General features: G+C 32.6%; 1 protein-coding gene across 2 annotated transcripts in view; it reads right to left on the bottom strand.

Moving 5' to 3' along the window:
* Positions 1–1,030: 1,030 nt before the first annotated feature.
* Prp16 (ATP-dependent RNA helicase l(1)G0007) overlaps positions 1,031–20,763 on the bottom strand; it is a 110,827-nt gene continuing 91,094 nt past the window's right edge. The window contains exons 1-4 of one of the 2 annotated variants that reach the window (XM_075299187.1): positions 15,932–16,043; positions 7,348–8,260; positions 1,821–1,962; positions 1,031–1,758 (exon numbers count right to left, since the gene is read on the bottom strand). In XM_075299187.1, coding sequence (XP_075155302.1) covers positions 1,161–1,758; positions 1,821–1,962; positions 7,348–8,212 — 1,605 coding nt within the window. In that variant the 5' untranslated portion in view covers positions 8,213–8,260; positions 15,932–16,043 and the 3' untranslated portion in view covers positions 1,031–1,160. Of the gene's footprint in view, positions 1,759–1,820; positions 1,963–7,347; positions 8,261–15,931; positions 16,044–20,763 lie in introns of those variants that run through there. The other variant, XM_075299186.1, reaches the window with a different exon arrangement.

Below are 20,763 nucleotides of genomic sequence, written 5' to 3'. Positions count from 1 at the left end.
AGCACATCAGTTTTTAAACTGCATCATAAACTGGTTTTGTTAATAAATGGCGAAGATCCCTTTGACTGACTTTCATTCTTAACTTTGGTGGGTATTATAGTCTTATTTGTCTCATATCGGCGTTCCTCGGATGAATTATCCAGTTCACAATCACTCATAGGTGACGCAATTAAATTTGAACCTTTATTTTTCTCTGGATTTGAATTATTTTTTCAGGACAACTGAAAGAATAAATAATTGTCACTTTTACCAATGCCATACGATTATCTTATCAGCTGATTTTGACTTCTTAAAATTGTAAACAACATATTGAAATTTGTTGTTTTTGTTATCGTGATTCAACCTCCTTATTCAGCCATGGATTATGTCTTCGAACGTAACGTATAGTGTGGCCAATATCTAGGATATGTTTGACACGAGCACGTCCGGATAAACTTATAGTCTGAATGGCGCATTACTCACATTTCGAAATCGGATGGCTTAAAATTTCGCACAGTGCAATTGTGTCTGATACCCTTTGAATGTCTTCAAAATATCAGTCATATTTATACTTGGGCATAAAACATGCCTAATACTCTGTAGAGTCGTGGATAGGGTACAAATTCGCACAAGTTGTACCATGAAATAGAAAAAACTATCGTTGACTAAAAATTAAAGCATACTTTCAGGCGAAATTCATTACTGTTACGGTACGGTCACACTAAGCAAATATTTGACAGAAATCAAAAAAGAATTCGTCGCCATAGTAAAACCGGCAAATATTTTTAGCTCATATTGGGTATATAACATCATGATAGGAGTCTTTTCCAAAAACGGCATCCGGATATTTCGAAAATTGTCCTGGAAAAAAGTTTGACACTCATTTTCGTCAAATATTTGCCTAATGTGACCATACCCTTAGCAATAGCTAAATTATATTCATGCTTTGATTACTGTTTGCGAATGTTGGGTTGTCCGTATCATATTCAAGTTTTATAATTCAATTTCAAGGATCATTTTTTTCAACAATACAACAATAATCAAAATCGTATTCAAAAACAATTTTTTTTAAATATATTTCTTGTATCACTTTCTTGAAATACAAAATTATATCGAATGAATTTCTCGACTATATATAGACAAACTATTACAAATTATTTACCGGCACAAGTCATACTATATTACAAGCCAATCTTGGATGGAGTACGACGAGGGGTTGCATGTCCCGGTGTAGCTATTTCTTGTTTATTAGCTAGCTGCTCTTCACGTTGGGCTGCTTTTAACTTACGCTCTTCCATTTCTTCTTGTGCTAAACGCATTTGGGTTTCCATTTCCTTAAGGTGTTCAGCTGCTTGCTTCTTTTTCTCACGACCACTACGGCCAGTTTCTTTGACAGAGAAGAACATAGGACCCAATTCCGCCAACCAATAACCATCGACAGCGGTGGCACATTGCATATACTCCTTGGCTGTCATCACCAATTCGTGATATACCACATAATCAGGGGTGGTGCCAAGACCATATAATGCTGATGTGGGATGAAGATGACAGGGCATACCAGTACGTAGGTTCACATACTCTCCAATGCCTTTAAGTCGAGCCGCTTGATAGAAATAAGCGGAACAAATACATTTTCGTATAATATCCCAATCGGTACCACATGACTTTACAGTGAGCTTTTGTTGTAGCATAATATCCTTGAGTTGTTGCCGTACTTCACGTACTTTACGCATAGCCTTAACATGAATGAAATGTTCATTGCACCAATTGGAACTATAGCTGTAGTTGTAGAGTAGAATAATTAATTATGTGGCGAATAAGATTCAGTATGCATAACTTACTTGTTTTGTTTCCATTGTAAATAAACATTGAGGTATGTTAGATGGTCTGATTCAGGAACTTGGAACTTTTCACGCACACCATCTGCCTCTTCTTCGCGACCCTTTGGGCGGTAGAATATAGATGGCACTGAAAGCATTGAAACTGGAAGAGCAATGTTTTATTAATTAGCAACAATAATGTGATAGACAGTTAGGTTGGATTAGGAACGGCCTCAAATTAACATAGGATTCTTTTTTAATACGTGATAACGCTTTACAAGGAGAGAAGAAACATGATTGACACAATCATATTCGAAGAGCAACCATGCTCCATGTTGGCTCAGTGAACATGGTTCTAAGAAAAATAAAATTGTCCTCATCTAAAATGTTGTTATATTGATAAAAAGAAATTTGTTTCCATTAATAGAGTAGTATCCTGTTGTTGTATTATTGTTAGTATATTAATGTTAGAAATAAGAGAAATGTTTTGAGTAGTATTTAAAATGCTGATTTAAGTAACTGTATAAGGCCTTTGTAAGGCTTAGTTACATATGAAAATAAATAAATTAAATTAAAATAAAAGACAATGGTCACGATCTAAAATGTTATGGTATTCGCCAATAATGTTTTTCTTCCAGTTAAAAGAAAAGAAAGAAAAAAAGGACGCCACTTGAGAAAAGAAAACACGAAATTAACTTTATTTATTTGTTTTGATTTATTTATAAACTAATTCATTGTTTATTTGTATTTATAATGTCGTGCAAGCAAACATCACATATTTTTACACACTCTATTTTGGTTCAATTTCAACAATAAGTAATATGTCCATATTTACTTCGTGCCCATCAAATGTACCAACGCAGACATCATGTAATTGCAAATAAAAATAAATTATACCATATATCAAAATGGAGAACAAAAAACAGGTACATTTTTTTCAATTACACTGAAAAAACAGTGAACCCACCAGGAAAGATAACTTTCGATTAATTTTAGAAAATTTGGAACTTTTTTAGAAAATTTTAACTAAACGGTATTACAAGCGCTGGCATCACTCCGATATGGCAAAAATAAGTAAATATTTTTCGACAAATTCAAGAAAATTTATTAGACATAACTAAGTTTTTTCAGTAGTTAAAGAAAATTTTGTAGTTTTAAGAGAAATCTTGGAGTTCAAAATTGCAAGAATGTCTTTAGTGACATACGAAGTTCATGATGGACACATTTTTGGTAAAATTTACAAATTTAAAGAAATAATGAACTATTTTGTAAGAAATACGAAATTAGGAAATCTTTATGCTTTATTTGTGTATAACTTTTTCCCGTTTTTTAGTTCATTTAACTAACATACGCAAAAAATTATTTGACTAAAATAAACTTTTTCCAAACATAATGATTCTATGAACTAATATAAAGTTAATATGGCTTTAGTGAAATAGAGAGTTCACTTTTTTTTGAGTGTACACTTTCCTTTTTTGTGTTCACATAAAACCACGTGCCACTTCTGAATAAATAAATTAACGCAAAACACAGTAATTCCGTATTCTCCGTCCATTCCAAGAAACAATCAACACACGACTGACGCGCAAAATGAAAATCGTGTGTACCTGCTCAATGTTTTTATAAAATTCTTTTCGCTGCAAAAAAATTAAAAAAGTAAATGGTCACGAAAACAATGTATATGGTCTTTATGGCCATGTAATGGTTCTAGACATGGTTATACGTAACCTGTAAAAATACTTTTTTCTCTGCAAAAAAGTAAACAAATTAAATGGTCAGGAATACTGTAATGGTCTCAAATTCTATCATTTAAATAATAGAACATGTTTGAGAACCATTTAAATGCCTATTGCCAACATATTCTCCGCTCGAAAATTATTTTTACAAAGACAAAATACATGGTTTTCGCGAAAATTACCTACTCTAGATAAGCATTAAATGAATGCGACAACCATGCCCAAACATGTTTTTTCTCTGCGTATATCTGATGAGACTGTCCTAACCATCGTAATATATTTCGTATTGATCTGCATAATTTATTCACATGTACACTCATGGGATTCGAGGTTTTAGTTAATGCACAGAAAAAATGTTCACCAAAATATTTCCAATTAAAATTTTAACTGAATTTTCAATAAAATTTTAATTGATTTAACAATTTTTTTAATTAAAACAAAAATCAATCACACACAAAAATTTTTTTTTGGATTCAATCACGAAATTAATTGATCCAATTAATTTTTAATTGAAATGTCTTCAATCATAGAAATGATTGGTATGTCGAAGTCAATTAAAAAATTAATTGATCCAATTAAAAAATTAGTTGATACTATTAATTTCAGTGATTGAATTTTGTATTAATTAAAAAAATTGTTGAATTGAATTGTTGAAAATGTTGAATTGAAATTATTATTTGAATATTTTTGAAAATTCAATTAACATTTTAATTGGAAATATTTTGCTGAAATTTTTTTCTGTACACAAGAAGTAAGTGTATCAATTAATTTTTTTAACTGGATCAATTAATATTTTGATTGCCTTTGGTGATTGATACTATCATTTCTGTAATTGAAGTCATTTCAATTAAAAATTAATTGAATCAATTAATTTCGTGATTGAATACAAAAATTATTTTTTGTGTGTATGAGGTTTAAATAAGGTTCGTGTTTTGTTTCACTGAAAAACATCTTTTCACCGAAAACAATAAACCTTGAATCGTCGTAAGGTTCAATTACATAATATGCGACGACAGAAGGGACGGGGTTTTTCAGTTTGAAGCACCTATCCAAGCTATTGCTTTCAAAGACAAAATTCAATTCTTCAATCAACGGACGCATGGTATGTAGCTTTTGAGTTTTAAATGTATTTTTATTTGTTTAAAGAACTTTTTTATTGGAAGTCAAGTTTAGAATGGAGAAAATTTTCATGAATGACAATATTAAAAAAGTTTTTACAAAGCCTTCTATGATTACAAATTTAAAATAGAAATAGAGTGTAATGATACAAAGTTGTTAAATCTCTCTCACTCTATTAAATTTAATTTACTTCTAAATATTTGAAAATTTACATTTCCTAATACCTTTGTATAAATATCAGCAATTTGGTCAGCTGATCTAACATATTTTACTTCTATGTCTCCTTGAGCCAAATGATCTCTTATGAAATGGTGTTTGATATCGATATGTTTCGATCTTTTGCATTCAGTGTTCTTTGCCATAAATATGCATCCTTGATTATCCTCATATAAATGCACGCAATACATAACGGCCACAATATTCAAATCCCGCAAAATTCCTTTCAACCATATTGCTTCTGAAGTAGCAGCACTTAATGCGATGTACTCAGCTTCAGAAGAGGATGTAGCAACGGTAGCTTGCTTTTTCCTTGACCAAGAAATTGTGTTATCAAATATTTGAACAATGAAAGATACATTTTGGGTCAATTAAATCCGATGCCCAATCTGTGTCACAATATCCAAGAAATGTTTGACACTTTTTATTTCGTTTATAACCAGATGTAATTATTTGGAGCACTTGATGTATCTTAATATTCTCTTCAACATTTTCCAATGAACTTCCGTTCTTTAAGTTCTTAACGTACTGGCAATAATCATGTTTAGACCTTATAAATCCGATCTTTAATAAAAATGCGTTAAATCTTTCATTTCAGCATCGTGGACTTTGTTTTAGCCCATAAAGCAATTTATTTAATCGAATAATTTTATTCTTGTCGAGGAAAATTCCTTCGGGGTCTTCCATGTATATTTTTTCTCTTAATTCTCCGTGAAGAAAGGCAGTTTTTACATCCTTTTGATGAAAATGATAGCTGCGTTGGACACCTATGGTTAATACCATTCTTAATGTCATGAGCTTTGCCACTGGTGCAAATCTTTTTGCAAGAAACTTTTGCCACCAATCTGGCTTTTTATCTCGAAATTTGTTTCTTTCTTCAATCGAAATACCCACTTTTACTTAAGAGGTTTGACATTATTTGGTCGTTCAACAACAGTCCAGACGTTGTTATCATCCATCGATTTAATTTCTTCATCAATAGCATTTAACTATTCTGTTTTATCATGCCTCATTAATATATCTGCGTAAGTTTCTGGATTCTCACTTACAATGCAATCAACCACATCTGCGTTATAGCCAGGGTTGGCCTGTCACAAACTGTGACTTTTGCGACATACATTTGCGACGGTATAATACGTATGTCGCAAAAGTCGTAAACCTACTGTAGAAAACCACATTTTGAATAGAAGAAATCCTGAACATTTTTTAATTTAGTTTGACAGCATTCGCTGTGAGTTTATGCAGAAATTTGTGAAAGTTTTCCCATGGTCAAGCCTATTTTCTTAGGTGATATCGAAATTCCCGTTGGTGAGTGTGCAAAATACCTTGGAGTTATATTGGACAGAAGACTGAACTTAAAGCTAAGAAAAGACGAGAGAATCCACGGTTACCCTGTACTCGTGCAAAATGCAATAGGGAAAATGTGGGGACTAAAACCGAAAATTGTGAACATTCCTAAGAATTGAAACTTCTTCGCACATACCATCGTCTTGGATATCATCAAATTCGCTGCCTAGCCGACACGACTAAAGTATTTTCAGTTTGCGACTTTTGTTACTTTTTCTACATTTACGACGCGTATGTGACGTTTACGACGTTTACAACTTTGCGACAGTCGCAAACCTAAAAAAGTTTGATACAGATAGCTCGCAAAATAATCAGTAAAAGCTTTTGGTATAAGACCCCTAGCACTTCTTCTTAAGCCAGTTGATGTATCATACTTTGTGCCGAGATTTTGGTTACTATTGTCCGGATTTTCTTCCTCGGTATCATGAGTATTAAGCGTCCTCAATTTCTAAACAACTATTTTCTGTACTTTGATCACATATTTTTCCATTGCCATTAATTAAGTTTCCAGTATTAATGTTTTCCTTCCCACTCTTTTGTTCATAGTTGCCTACTTCAGTTATGACACTTTATTTATCCCTCTCTTGTTCATAACTATCTATTTCAACAATATCATCTTGAGCACCGCTGGTGTTTCTGGTCCACTCAAGTTTCTAGTTGAGCATCGATTTAACAAATAAACTGCCGTCAGTGCTTCTTCTCCCCACATTTCTTTCGGAGTATTTGCACCTATCAACATTGCTCGAACTTTTTCAACCAATGTTCGATTGAGCCTTTCAGCAATACCACTCTGTTGTGGTGTATACGCAATTTTTTCTTCAATTTGAATACCTTTGCCTTTATAATATTTATTTGCTCTTTTGCGCAACATATGTTCCTTGCATATAGTGTAATAATAGAGTGTAATAATACAAAGTTATTAAATCATTTCAATAGTAACTCAACATTTACAAACGAACAACGCTTGAATTTTATGATCAAAATGCGTGCTCTTGTAAGAAACTTCATCGCGAGCTTCTTATCGAAAAATTGTGTTCAGTGACGAGCAATGCAAAAGTTACCAATGCATCTAGGTAACATATAGATTTTTGACATAGATTGCAAAATATTAAATAAATATGTACACTTACCTATAATCAAAACCTCTGCACTGCATTCCATTTGACATGAAACAATTAACATCTGGCACTGTGGAGGATCCAGAGGGAATTCTGCCATTTGTCGACCCAATGGCGTTAGAGCTCCTGTATGATCTAAGGCACCCAATATCCAAAGTTGATACAAGGAATTCAAGATATTATCTTGTGGTGGTGGATCCATAAAATGGAATTGCAACAAATCAACCACACCCAAAGACTTTAGCAACAATACTGTGTTGGCCAAATTAGTTCGTTGAATTTCAGGTACTGTTAGAGGCAGTAGTTCATCCTTGTACTGACGTTGGGTATATAAACGGAAAGCTTGTCCAGGCCCAGTACGGCCAGCACGACCAGAACGTTGATTTGCATTGGCCTGCGATATGGGATAGATTTGGAGAGCATCCATACCAATGCGAGGGTTATAGACTTTCAATTTACAAAATCCGGAATCGATAACGTATATAATACCGTCCACTGTAAGTGAGGTTTCGGCAATATTTGTGGCCACCACACATTTGCGTAAACCTTCGGCGGAACGTTGAAAAATTTTCGCTTGCAAATCCGAAGGTAATTGTGAATAGATCGGCAGTATAGATAGCTCGGGGGCATTGTCGATTTCACCCAAACGTTCGGCCAATACCTCGCATGTGACCTCAATATCTTCTTGACCCGGCATAAAAATCAACATATCACCTTCATTGGGTGTTAGATGGATTTGAAGGGCCTGTTTCACGGCCGACTCTACATAATCCTCACAAGCATTCTTGCTAAATAAAACATCGACGGGGAAGGTGCGACCAGGTATTGTGAAGGTCGGCACATTGCCAAAGAAGGTGGCAAACTTGGTTGAGTCCATGGTGGCTGAGGTAACAATCAACTTTAAATCACGCCGGCGGGCTACAATCTGCAATGGGAGAAGGGGAAAAATGAGAGAAAAACAATTAAAAATATAAACAATGCAGGTATTATAAATGATTGAATTTTCCGAGTTCAATAGGTCAAGGGAATTTCTTATGAATTCTCTCTGATTTTTCAATCGTTAAGGGATGAATTAAGTAGCGATTCTCTTTGGGTTTGTAAATAAGCCCCAAAATTTACTCTTAAGAAAAATTCACCACACTTGTAACCACCGGGCAACGATGATGATTGCCGAATGTTTAGAGAGTATTCGTAAAAAATTACACACGCACGCACATTTCACTGTTCTCTTTGTAATCTTGAAGTAAATAATGTGTACTACATATTTACATGTGTATATATGTCATTTGTGTTGGGTTCAGTTAAATTGGGTGGGTTTGTTATTTTTTTTCTTTCTATGTGCACATGGAATATGGGAGACTACTGTCGTAGTTTTGAAGTAGACACATGCCTGTCGGCACGTAGTCACGCTCATAGCATAGGCTGGAGAGACCATATGACAACAAGATGAATTGTCCCATTCTAAAGTGTAAATTCCATTTGTGCGTGTACCACTGATATGTACGAACACAAATTAACAACTGGCGAAGGGTACAACCAAGGTCACTAAGAAGTGTGGAAGGTTTTGTAATAATAAGGATTCGTAACATGGTACAATATGAGTTGTAGGAGTGAACGAATTTGTGAAGGACCCTAACTCATAAGATCAATGGAAACGGAATTGCCAAGATGTTTACTTTTAATAACCCGAAAACTTATCGATTCCATAGAGTTATAGTTCGAACTCCTCCGCCACGCAGACTGGGAATAGCATTTGATTGGGCTAAACCGAAAAACGCGAATCCAATAAGACAGATATATGTCTATTTATCAAATAAACAAAGAAAGTCCATTATAATATTTTCTCGTCAAACAAAACATACCTATTCGCAAACATAAGATGTTTGCGGTGAACATGTTACATTCACAAGGGTAATTGAACCAATCGTTCCATACCCATCAGTATACTGAATGACGTCAATGGAAGCAAAGATCAGACTTAAGTATTGAGGCAGTGGACTGAGATCAAAAAAAACAAGTCGAACATTCAATGGATTTTGCAGTTATCAATGGTGGAGGCTACCAGCATTGTCTAACGTATACACTGAAAGCGGATTTTTCTGAGGAACGAAATTTTAGACAAGCGACGTTTTCTTTTACCGGTAAAAAAATTCACTTTAAAAGTAAATGAAAAATATTAGAGACAATCCTAGTATCATAAAATCGGATTTATTTGCTTTTACAGAAAATACTTTATATAAAGGGGGATTTCGTTTGTCTAAAAGTATTTTTGCTTTGGGTGTAGCCGAGTTTGATCTGCTTGGGAATATATAACCAGCGAAATTTTATTTTGATCCAAATTTTTTCCAAAATCGGGCCGAAAGTCCAACTAGTGGACCAAATTTCCAATTTCGAAAATATGCCTTTAAAACTAATTTATTGCTGTACACGCAGAGAAGGAATATGATCACCTCAACCATGTTTCGAGAGCAAAATGTTATTTTTGGACGGTGACCATGGAGTTTTTTTTTGTCGCAAAAATGTTGTTTTCTCGGCAAACATATACATGGTTGCCGGAGTCTGACATAGGCTTTTTGAGAAAATAACATGTTTGCCGCAAACATGTTACATGTTCTCCGTCCAAAAGTAACATTTTGCTCTCGAAACATGGTTGAGGTGATCATATTCCTTCTCTGCGTGTACATAAAGTAAACCAGAAAGGATTTAATACGATTTAGCGGTTGATATCGGAATCAAAACTTCGACTTTTCAACTTATTTTATAATTTGGAAAAGTAGACTTTTTGAAAAGGTTGACATTAAAAAGTCATCAAAAAAATGACTTCAACTTTCGTCTTAGGCATTCCAAGACAACAACAGACACACAAGTAAAATCGGGAGATCTGTAGCTCTATGAAGACCGATCTCTCGATTTTACTTCTTGAGAGAATACATGGCCGGTTTCAAGGATTTTAAGTTCCCCAGGCAACGCACTGAAATTTTCGAATCAAAAATGCCAAATGAAAGCAGGAATTAATAAAATTATACACTGAAAAAAGCTCGTCCGATTCCAAAAATTTTATCTTCTCCCAGAAAATAGTGAACCCACCAAGAAAGAAAATGTAGATTTATATTAGAAAATTGAATTGAAATTGAAGAATATTTATTGAAAATTATATTTTTTCTGTTGTTAAAGTGTCTATAGCGCTATATGAAGTTCTAGATAGACATAATTTAAGTAAAATTTACTCATTTGAGAAATGTATGAACTCAATTTCAGCAAACTTCATCTATTTCAAAATATGAACTATTTTCATAATTAGTAAAATTGTGTACTTAATTTGTATAAAACTTTTTTATCATTTTTAGTTCACGTCATTAAAGCGTGTAAGGAAAAATAAATCCGTATATGAAAATTCGTTTCAGCGCCACCTATATGCGAAAAAATGAGTTATATACGAATACAAAAAAAAATTTGCGATGTAATCCTCCATAGAAATTGGCATAAATTGGCCGCAGCCTCGTGAAAGACCAAATTTCAGATTTTGTTCGTGAAGTTATAGTGTGGCCTCAACCACCATGAAAAAATTAGTCCATATCAGTCAATAATTATATGTAGCTCCCATATAAACCGATCCCTAGATTTGCCTCCACATTATTCCAGGCCATATATTGAGACTCCCAAACACATTTACCAATATGCGTTTTTACCTTCGGATAGAACATCTATCTTTCACATATAAATCTGGAACCCCATCATTTTCCAGTTGGTCACAGTGGTCTCTTTTCTCTCGAGGAGCACACGCACAGAAAAAACATGTTTGGACATGGTTGCCGCATCCATTTAATGATTATCTAGAGTATGTAATTGTCTCGAAAACCATGTATTTTGTCTTTGTAAAAATAATTTTCGAGCGGAGAAAAATATATGTTGGCAATAAGCATTTAAATGATTCTCAAATGCCGCAAACATGTTCTATTATTTAAATGATAGAATTTGAGACCATTACAGGGTCGGGAAAATCATGTACCTGACCATTCTATTTTTTTACTTTTTTGTAGAGAAAAAAGTATTTTTATAGGTTACGTATAGAAATGTCTAGAACCATTTCATGGTCATAAATACCATGTACATTGTTTTCGTGACCAGAGAAGAAGAATTTTATAAAAACATTGAGCAGGTACACATGATTTTCATTTTGCGCGCCAGTCGTGTGTTGAGAATATGGAATTACTGTGTTTTGTGTTAATTTATTTATTCGGAAGTGGCACGTGGTTTTATGTGAACACAAAAAGGAGTGTATTTGAAAAAATGTGCCTGTTTTTGTTCTACTTTTTGATATATGGTATAATTTATTTTTATTTGCAGTTACATGATGTCTGCGTTCGTACATTTGATGGGCACGAAGTAAACATGGAATGATTAGTTATTGTTGAAATTGAACCAAAATAGAACCAGAATACAAATAAACAATGGACTAGTTTATAAATAAATAAAGTTAATTTTGTGTGTTTCTTTTCTCAAATGGCGGCCTTTTTTCGACGACGAAAAAGTTTTTTTCATAAAGATCAAAACATTTTAGGTTGTGACCATATTCTTTTAGCTGGAAGAAAAACATTTTTGACGAATACCATAACATTTTAGATCGTGACCATTGTCTTTTAATGGAAACAATTTTTTTATCAATATAAAAACATTTTAGATGAGGACAATTTTATTTTTCTTAGAACCATGTTCACTGAGCCAACATGGTTGCAGGTGAAAATGTTACATGGTCGCCGCAAATATAGCTCCTATCATATTATTTTGCCCTTCGAATAGGATTGTGACAATCATGTTTCTTCTCTGCGTGCAGTGCCTCCACCTTTTTCCTGGCCATATATTGAGACTCTCAAACACATTTAGCTGTTTCAATTTTTACCAACGGATAGAGCACTAAAAGATCTATCTTTCATATATAAATCTGGAACCCTATCTTTTTCCATTTGGCCACAATGGTAAAATTTTTCTCTGTTTCGTATATACAACATTACTGCGATTCTGGCAAAATCGAAAGCTATCGTTTCAGTTTATCTTTGGTTAAAATTTGGCTTTTCTATCTCTTCCCGTTTGGCCAATTTTTATGGAGGATTATATCGCAATTTTTTTTTTATTCGTATATAACTCATTTGTTCACATATAGTTGGCGCTGAACCGGATTTTCGTATACATCATTAAAGCAAGCAAAAAATAATTAAAATAAGAAACATTTTCTCACATTTGGCACAATAGAATTAAAATCAACTAATTTTCATCAATTAAAATAAAGTTAAATCGGCTATAAATTTCGTTGTCTTTTTTCTGGGTTTTACACTAATACTTTGACATTGCATCGGAGCCAAAGAAGCAGATAATTGAAGCAAGTGTACATTTATGAAACCATTTAAATTTTAATTTTGAATACTTGCTACCAGGTGACAAATTTGAACTTATACGTTTTTCTGTTTTTTTCTTCATGTGCCATCAGTGTCTTTAAAAATGTGTTAAGGGCAACTCCTATTTTTGAACGTTTTTTAGCGTTGTTGTCAAGATGCAAAAATATTAATTTTTCAGAATTATTAATGCCAAGTTAGCTCAGTCCAACAAAATGTTTTCTCATGTAAAGATACCCATTTTAACTCGAATCACTTAACTATAAGGATATTATTTGCAGTGTACTTAATTTTTAGACAAAAAAGTGGGAATAATTAAATTAGAAAGAAAAGAAAATTGTATTTAGATGACACAAGGCAAAGTCATTTTTAGTCGCCATATGAAGACCCAATCAAAAATTTCCCTTTCTTATAAAATATATTATTTTAGTGAAAATATGCCCAAATTTAGCTCGGAATCAATACCAATGTCATTAGAGTAAAGACAAAATCTTTGGAACTGAGAGCTTTTTTCAGTGTTGGTAAATTTTAGTCGCTGAAACAAAAATATTAGTAGACGCTGTGGATCACTGCATGTCACAAAGGCCATTTTTGATTTCTTTGAACCATGGTTGAACAGAAAAAACGTTATGGGGAGGAAGTGCTGTGGAAAAATTAAGTATTTTTTGGTGCAATTTCATTCTTCTTGGGTTAAATTAACAGGTTGGCTGATAAGTGCCCGGTCTAAAAAAGAAAAAAAATTTTTTGTCAAAATTCGTTTTTATTATTCAACATAGTCCCTTCAAGAGCGATATAACGATTATAACTACCTTAAAATTTTTTGATACCATTTTGGTAGTATTCCTTCGGTTTTGCCTCAGTTTCGGCGATCACCTCTTCATTGCAGCCAAATTTTTTCCCTGCGAGCATCCTTTTGAGGTCTGAGAACAAGAAAAAGTCGCTGGGCCAGATCTGGAGAATACGGTGGGTGGGGAAGCAATTCGAAGCCCAATTCATGAATTTCTGCCATCGTTCTCAATGACTTGTGGCACGGTGCGTTGTCTTGGTGGAACAACACTTTTTTCTTCTTCATATGGGGCCGTTTTGCCGCGATTTCGACCTTCAAATGCTCCAATAACGCCATATAATAGTCACTGTTGATGGTTGATGATGATTATTCCATGCGCATCCCAAAAAACAGATGCCATTACTTTGTCAGCGGACTTTTGAGTCTTTCCACGCTTCGGAGACGGTTCACCGGTCGCTGTCCACTCAGCCGACTGTCGATTGGACTCATGAGTGTAGTGATGGAGCCATGTTTCATCCATTGTCACATATCGACGGAAAAACTCGGGTGTATTACGAGTTAACAGCTGCAAACACCGCTCAGGATCATCAACACGTTGTTGTTTTTGGTCAAATGTGAGCTCGCGCGGCACCCATTTTGCACAGAGCTTCCGCATATCCAAATATTGATGAATGATATGACCAACACGTTCCTTTGGATTTTTTTGATGTTTTCGTCGGTAACCACCTCTTTAGGGCGTCCACTGCGTTCACCGTCCTCCGTGCTTATTTCAACACGCTTGAATTTTGCATACCAATCAATTATTGTTGATTTCCCTGGGGCAGAGTCCGGAAACTCATTATCAAGCCAAGTTTTTGCTTCCACCTTATTTTTTCCCTTCAGAAAACAGTATTTTATAAAAAACACGAAATTCCTTTTTTTCCATTTTTTCACAATAACAAAAGTTGCTTCACAAAAGACGCTCTATCTCACAAACTAATTGACTTACAGACGTCAAATTTTGACACGAATCATTTGAAGGTTGGTACTATATAAAAATAATATGCATTTAATACTAGCGACGCCATCTATGTGTCAGACCGGGGACTTATCAGCCAACCTGTTAGCTATGCCATCAGTTGAATCTACATTCTAAAAATAAAATGTTCCTTGTCTAAAGCTGGGTACTATGTTCAGTTTTCAAGCTGAAAACCAGCTTGTTTTCACAGTTACTTTTTTTTAATTAATTAATTTTGAAATAAAAAATTATTTGCAATCAATTCCTCTGATCTTTTCCATCCATTATTTGTCAAGACTTGATCAAAATATAATCGTCTTCACATACACGGATGAAAAAGGCTGTTTTTCATATGTTTGGCTATAAACATTATATGTTTGGAACACAAATTTTTAAACACAATATTTTTGAGTGCAAGCATATAATGTTCATAAACTAGCATAACATGTTTGGGACATATATGTTAATATGTTAGAACATATTATGTTTGGGACATAAAATGTTTGTAAATATAATATGCTTGGATGCAAACATATAATAATTTAGAAATAGCCTATAAACATATATGTGTTTAGTAGCTTGGAGCGCTATTTAACAGGCAGCGATATTGAATTAAGTTGGTGGTTGTTGCTTGTTATTACAAAATTAACATTTTATTTTTCCTTGGGCAATTGATCAGCTACTTCTTTGATCCTTACAAACTGTGTGGTCCGCTGTTCGAATCGCCGTCCGGCAAAAGGTAAAATTAAAATAATAAAAAATCATGCAATTGAATAATTTCTTCTACAATGTTTGTATTACAGAAAAAGGTGCTAAGAACTAAAAAATCTCTTGGAAGTGAGAAAGATGTGGGGGAATATACAATTGGGCAGAAACAAAATTTTGAGCATTCAGGTCGAAAACCTATGTTGTTAGCACCTATATTACCTGTTTATTTTCATAATTCGTTATGATTGTAAATATATAAATAAATAAATAAAATTTTGAGCACAATATTGTTTGGGAGATTTTTTTTTAAGCATATAATATTTTTTGGTGCAAAATGCTTCCAAACATATTATATGTTCACATAATAACATATTGTTTTTTGGAATACAACATTATTGAATTTGGATGCAAAAATACAAAATGTTTGGAACTTAGGCTACCCAAACATATATTGTTTAGACTAATATGCTTTCAAACATATTATATATTGGAAGAGATCAAACATATAAATGTTTGGGCAATACCCAAAAATGTATATGCTTGAAGCAAAATATGTTTGGGAGTATATGTTACAGAAGCGCTTTTTTGTGAGCGTGTAGTATTCACCTTAAAGTTTATAATCAATATCAAAATCTTTTAATTGTAATCAAAGTCTTTGGATACAAACCCACTTTTTATTAATGCACCGTTTTTTTTCTTTTCTCTAACACTTACGATTGCATTTGTGGACAATAAATATTTCGTACACTTTTAGTTGTTATTTGTATGGTCTTCGTCGAAATGCAGCATACGATGGAGGAAGGTGTGTCACACCCGTCTTTATTTAAAATAAAATATTACTATTATGACCGGAACAACCACAAGAAATCATAAATATGATTACACCAATTCATATTGGAAAGAAAGCAAATATTGCTGTGTAATGCAATGGAGGCATGACTTGGCTTTTTCGCACCATTCTATTGCTTATTACAACGGACAATGAGTAAAAATGTCCATTTATATTGAATGAACTGATTATTCAAAATATTTCAATTGATGTAGGTTAAAATTTTGTAGTTTTGTAATCTACGAATGTTTTTGGAAATCACTATGGAAATCACTATTACTGGCACAACACGCAGAAAAAAGTGAACCCACAATGAGAGAATGAGGTTAATTTTAGAAAATATTAACTAAAATATTTTACTAATTGCAACATGACACAAATAAATTTAAAATTTTTGTGAAAAATTGAATAAAATTATAATAATATTATTTTCTGTTGTTTACGAAAATTTCATATTTTAAAGGAAAAAATTAGACTTAAAAAAAAAGTTCAAGACAGAGACAATTTAAGGACATTTTATTCATTTCAGTAACTTATGAACGCAATTTAAGTAAACTTCACCCATTTTAGGAATATATGAACTATTTTCAAATTTAGTAAAATTGAGAACTTCATTTGTATACAACTTTTTTTCATTCTTAGTTCACGTCAATAAAGCTAGAAATAATTAAAATAAGGAAACTTTTCTCTCATTTGGCAAATATTAAATCAACTAATTTTTATGAACTAAAATAAAGTTAAATCGTTTACATTTTTCTGAAGTAACCAATATTTCCTTCACATTGCAAAATTTACATACTACAAATTTAATACTTCAAATATTGAAAAAAGGTCTTAATCAGATTCATGCATTGCATTTTATATGAGGCGAAAGCGAACTTTATACTGAAAAAACATTGAACCACCAGGAAGAAAATTTTCGGTTAATTTTAGAAAATTTTGAATATTTGTAGAAAATTTTAACTAAAGAGTATTACAAACGTTGGCATCACGCCGATGCCATAAAAATAAGTAAATATTTTTCGACAAATTCAAGAAAATTTATTAGACATAACTAAGTTTTTTTCAATAGTTAAAGCAAATTTTGTAGTTTGAAGGAAAAACTTGGAGTTCAAAATTGCAAGAATGTCTTTAGTGACATACGAAGTTCATGATGGACGCATTTTTGGTAAAATTTACAAATTTAAAGAAATTCTGAACTATTTTGTGGAAGATACGAATTTAGTTAATCTCTATGCTTTATTTGAGTATATTTTTTTCCTTGGGTTTAGTTAATTTAACTAACGTACTCAAAAAAAGTGAACTCTCTATTTCACTAAAGCCAGTTTAACATTATTTTAGTTCATGGAATTATTATGTTTAGAGAAAGTTTCCTTTACTATAATAATTTTTTGCGTACGTTAGTTACATTAACTAAAAAACGGAGAAAAATTATACATAAATTAAAGATATACAACATAGTTCATTATTTCTTTAAATTTTTAAATTTTACTAGAAATGCGTTCATCATGAACTTCGTATGTCACTAAAGACATTCTTGCAATTTTAAACTCCAATTTTTTCCTTCAAATTACAAAATTTTCTTTAAGAAGTGAAAAAACTTAATTATGTCTAATAAATTTTGTTAAATTTGTCGAAAAATATTTACTTATTTTTGTGATATCAGCAAAAATTTTCTTCCTAGTGGGTTCACTGTTTTTTCAGTGTAATTATTTTGGTATTGATTCCGAACCAAAGAAGCGGATAATTGAAGTAAGGATAACTTTAAGAAACCATTTGCTTTTTGAGTTCTGCGTTCTTGGTTCTGGGAAACAAAATTTAATTTATTACAGCTTTTTTCTTCATGTCCCATCAAAGATCTTTAAAAACTTTTTAATGACAACTAAAATTTCCAAATGCAGACTCGACTGAGTCGAAATTATGCTTCAAGTAAAATGCGTTTTTAAAATAAAATATAGAATAACATCTCCTATTATTGAACGCTTTGTAGTCAAGATACAAATTATAAACAAATTTAGATGTAAAAGATTTAATTAATTTTGAAGATTTGTTTTCAGAATTATTAAAGCCAAGTTGACCTTAGTCTAACAAAATTCGTCTTCATGTGCAAATTTATTTGGGTCAAATCACTTAACTATAAGGACAAAGCGACTTCATTGAAAAGTTGATCGACTTTTGGACTATTTTATATCATTTATATCAGAGAAATGCGTATTACTCGTATGTTATATGCTAGCCAAACTTAGCATTCGTATTTTAAAAACATGAAATCTTACCTCATGACAATATTCTTTTCAGTGTATATGTGATATATACTTTAGTTAAATTGATATCGTAATGGACTGAATAGTCTAAGTAGGCCAATATAAATACATTTGTTACAGGGCTTAAACTTAATTCGCATATTTCAACGGGTGAGAGTACATTTTGGAGATCGATTGCATGAACATTAAATTCATGCGCACTTGAGAAATCAACAAATATGACTATAAAAACATAAATATAATTTTTTGTTTAGTTTGGATCAAGGCCATTGGGGATAACAACAAATATTGCTGTTTTTTAAACAATTTAATAAATAACAGAAACTAAGACACATAATTTGATTTTATTCGATCTTTTTTTTTTGTATCAAATAGAAAAGATCTCAAGGTTAAAAATTCTTTTCTATTTATTATACCAAAAGTTTTACAAAGTTCGATCTTAAAAAATAACCGAGTTCACGAGTCGAATACTATATCTGTGGGCAATTTTTCTTTTTATACCCTAAACCAACGTTTCTTAAACTAGGGGTCGTGAAAAAATTATGAGGGGTCGCAAGAAACAGGATTTTATTACTTTTAGACATTGCATGATTCATTGCGAAGCATTGGTGGCCAAGAAGGTATCAAGGAAGGTATCTATCGGTTTTACAAGATGCAGTTAGAATCATCAACTTTATTATTTGACACATATATTCGAGAAACTGAACGAACTAAATTTGTCTCTTCAGGGGACGTAACATATACAAATATTTTTAATTTGGGCAATAAAATCCAAGCATTTGTGGAAAAAATAAATTTATGGAAAAGTTCAATCACAAATTACAGATTTGAAATGTTTTCATACACGAATGATTTTGTTACTGAAAATGATTTGGATTGCAATTTTATCAAGACGACTATAATTGATCATTTGGAATCTTTGGAAGAACAATTCAAGAAATATTTTCAGCCAGATTTTGATTGGGTGCAAAAACCACTCAATGAATCAATTCAAAACATCACACATATTCCATTAAAAGCTCAAGAAGAATTCGAGGAACTTTCGAGCGATACAAATTTAAAGCTAGAATTTGCTCAAACAAACTTAAATACTTTTTGGATCAAGGTTAAAGGCGAATTTCCAATACTCTCCGACTTAGCGATCAAAATGCTACTGCCATTTGCTACCACATACTTGTGCGAATCAGCGTTTTCAACGCTAAATCAAAAAATCGTTCTTACCTTACTGATGTTGAAACAGCCCTGATACATGCGCTATCTGAAATAAACCCGAGATTGGATCTACTATGTAAATTAATGCAAGCACACCCATCTCATTAATTATATACTTTTTTTGTTTTTGCTTCTGAATTTTGAATTAATTTTAATTTTTACATGGACATTCATACGCATTTTTCGTTTGGTTTCTGAATTTTGATATTAATTTTAATTTTTTGTAATAAGAAATTTATAGTAAATATGTTATTCTGTATACATTCTTATTATTTTAAATACATTCTATATAAAATCATTAGAACCTGCATTTTCAAAATTAAATTATACTTTGTTGGGGGTCACTAAAAATTGCGTATTACGAAAATGGGTCACGTAACAAAAAAGTTTAAGAAGCCCTGCCCTAAACCATATAGTGGTCGGTGTATAACAACTTTGATTTGCAAGGAATATTGAGTTTGACCCCATAAAATAAAAATACCGATCGACTAGAATCACCACCTGAGAAGATTTAGCCCTTGATGTCCGTCCGTCTGTCCATGTATTTATTGTTCTCAGGATTCCAGTCGCAAATATTAACCGATTTTAATGAAATTTGGTACAGGGTGCAGAGATGTGCGCGGGAGTGAAATTTCACTCACGCACATTCACGAAGCAAAAATGTTTTATTCACGCATGCTCACGCACGATACGTGTGGTAGCCAATCACACTCACGCACATTCACGGAATGAAAACCAGTACTCACGCCCGAACTACTTTTAAAGACTCACGCACGATTCACGAGACTCACATTTTTCAATCGGGAGTGAGCAAAGGTAACAAAATTCAGTTAACACATGTAACACTGCTACTTTAGTGATTCCCAAATCAATAATTCGAAATTTCAGTTAGCGATTACTAAGTTGCCTCATTATAAGATTTACGTTCAATATATGCTTTTGGACAAATTAAGGAGGCCATGATTTTTCTTTAAACCATTTTCTAAAATTTCATTATCATACTTGCCTTTAATACATACCAAATAATTTTAGAAAACTAGGCAGGCCATGGTTTTCTTTAAATCAATTTTATTTCATTATGTCAACGACTAATTTAAAAGACTTTCTTTAATATATTTGATTCTCCTGTACTTGCCTCGAAAATTTTGTTTTAACCATAGTAAGCCTTGGATTTTGGTTTGGAGAATTTTGTTGATTTTGTTGTGAGGACAGAAATTAAAAGAAAGAAACATATTTGAAAC

Source organism: Haematobia irritans, chromosome 3, assembly GCF_050003625.1.
Source record: "Haematobia irritans isolate KBUSLIRL chromosome 3, ASM5000362v1, whole genome shotgun sequence".
Taxonomy (NCBI): Eukaryota; Metazoa; Arthropoda; class Insecta; order Diptera; family Muscidae; genus Haematobia; species Haematobia irritans.
The sequence above is the reverse complement of the archived record's forward strand: the minus strand, read 5'-3'. Positions and strand labels throughout refer to the sequence as shown.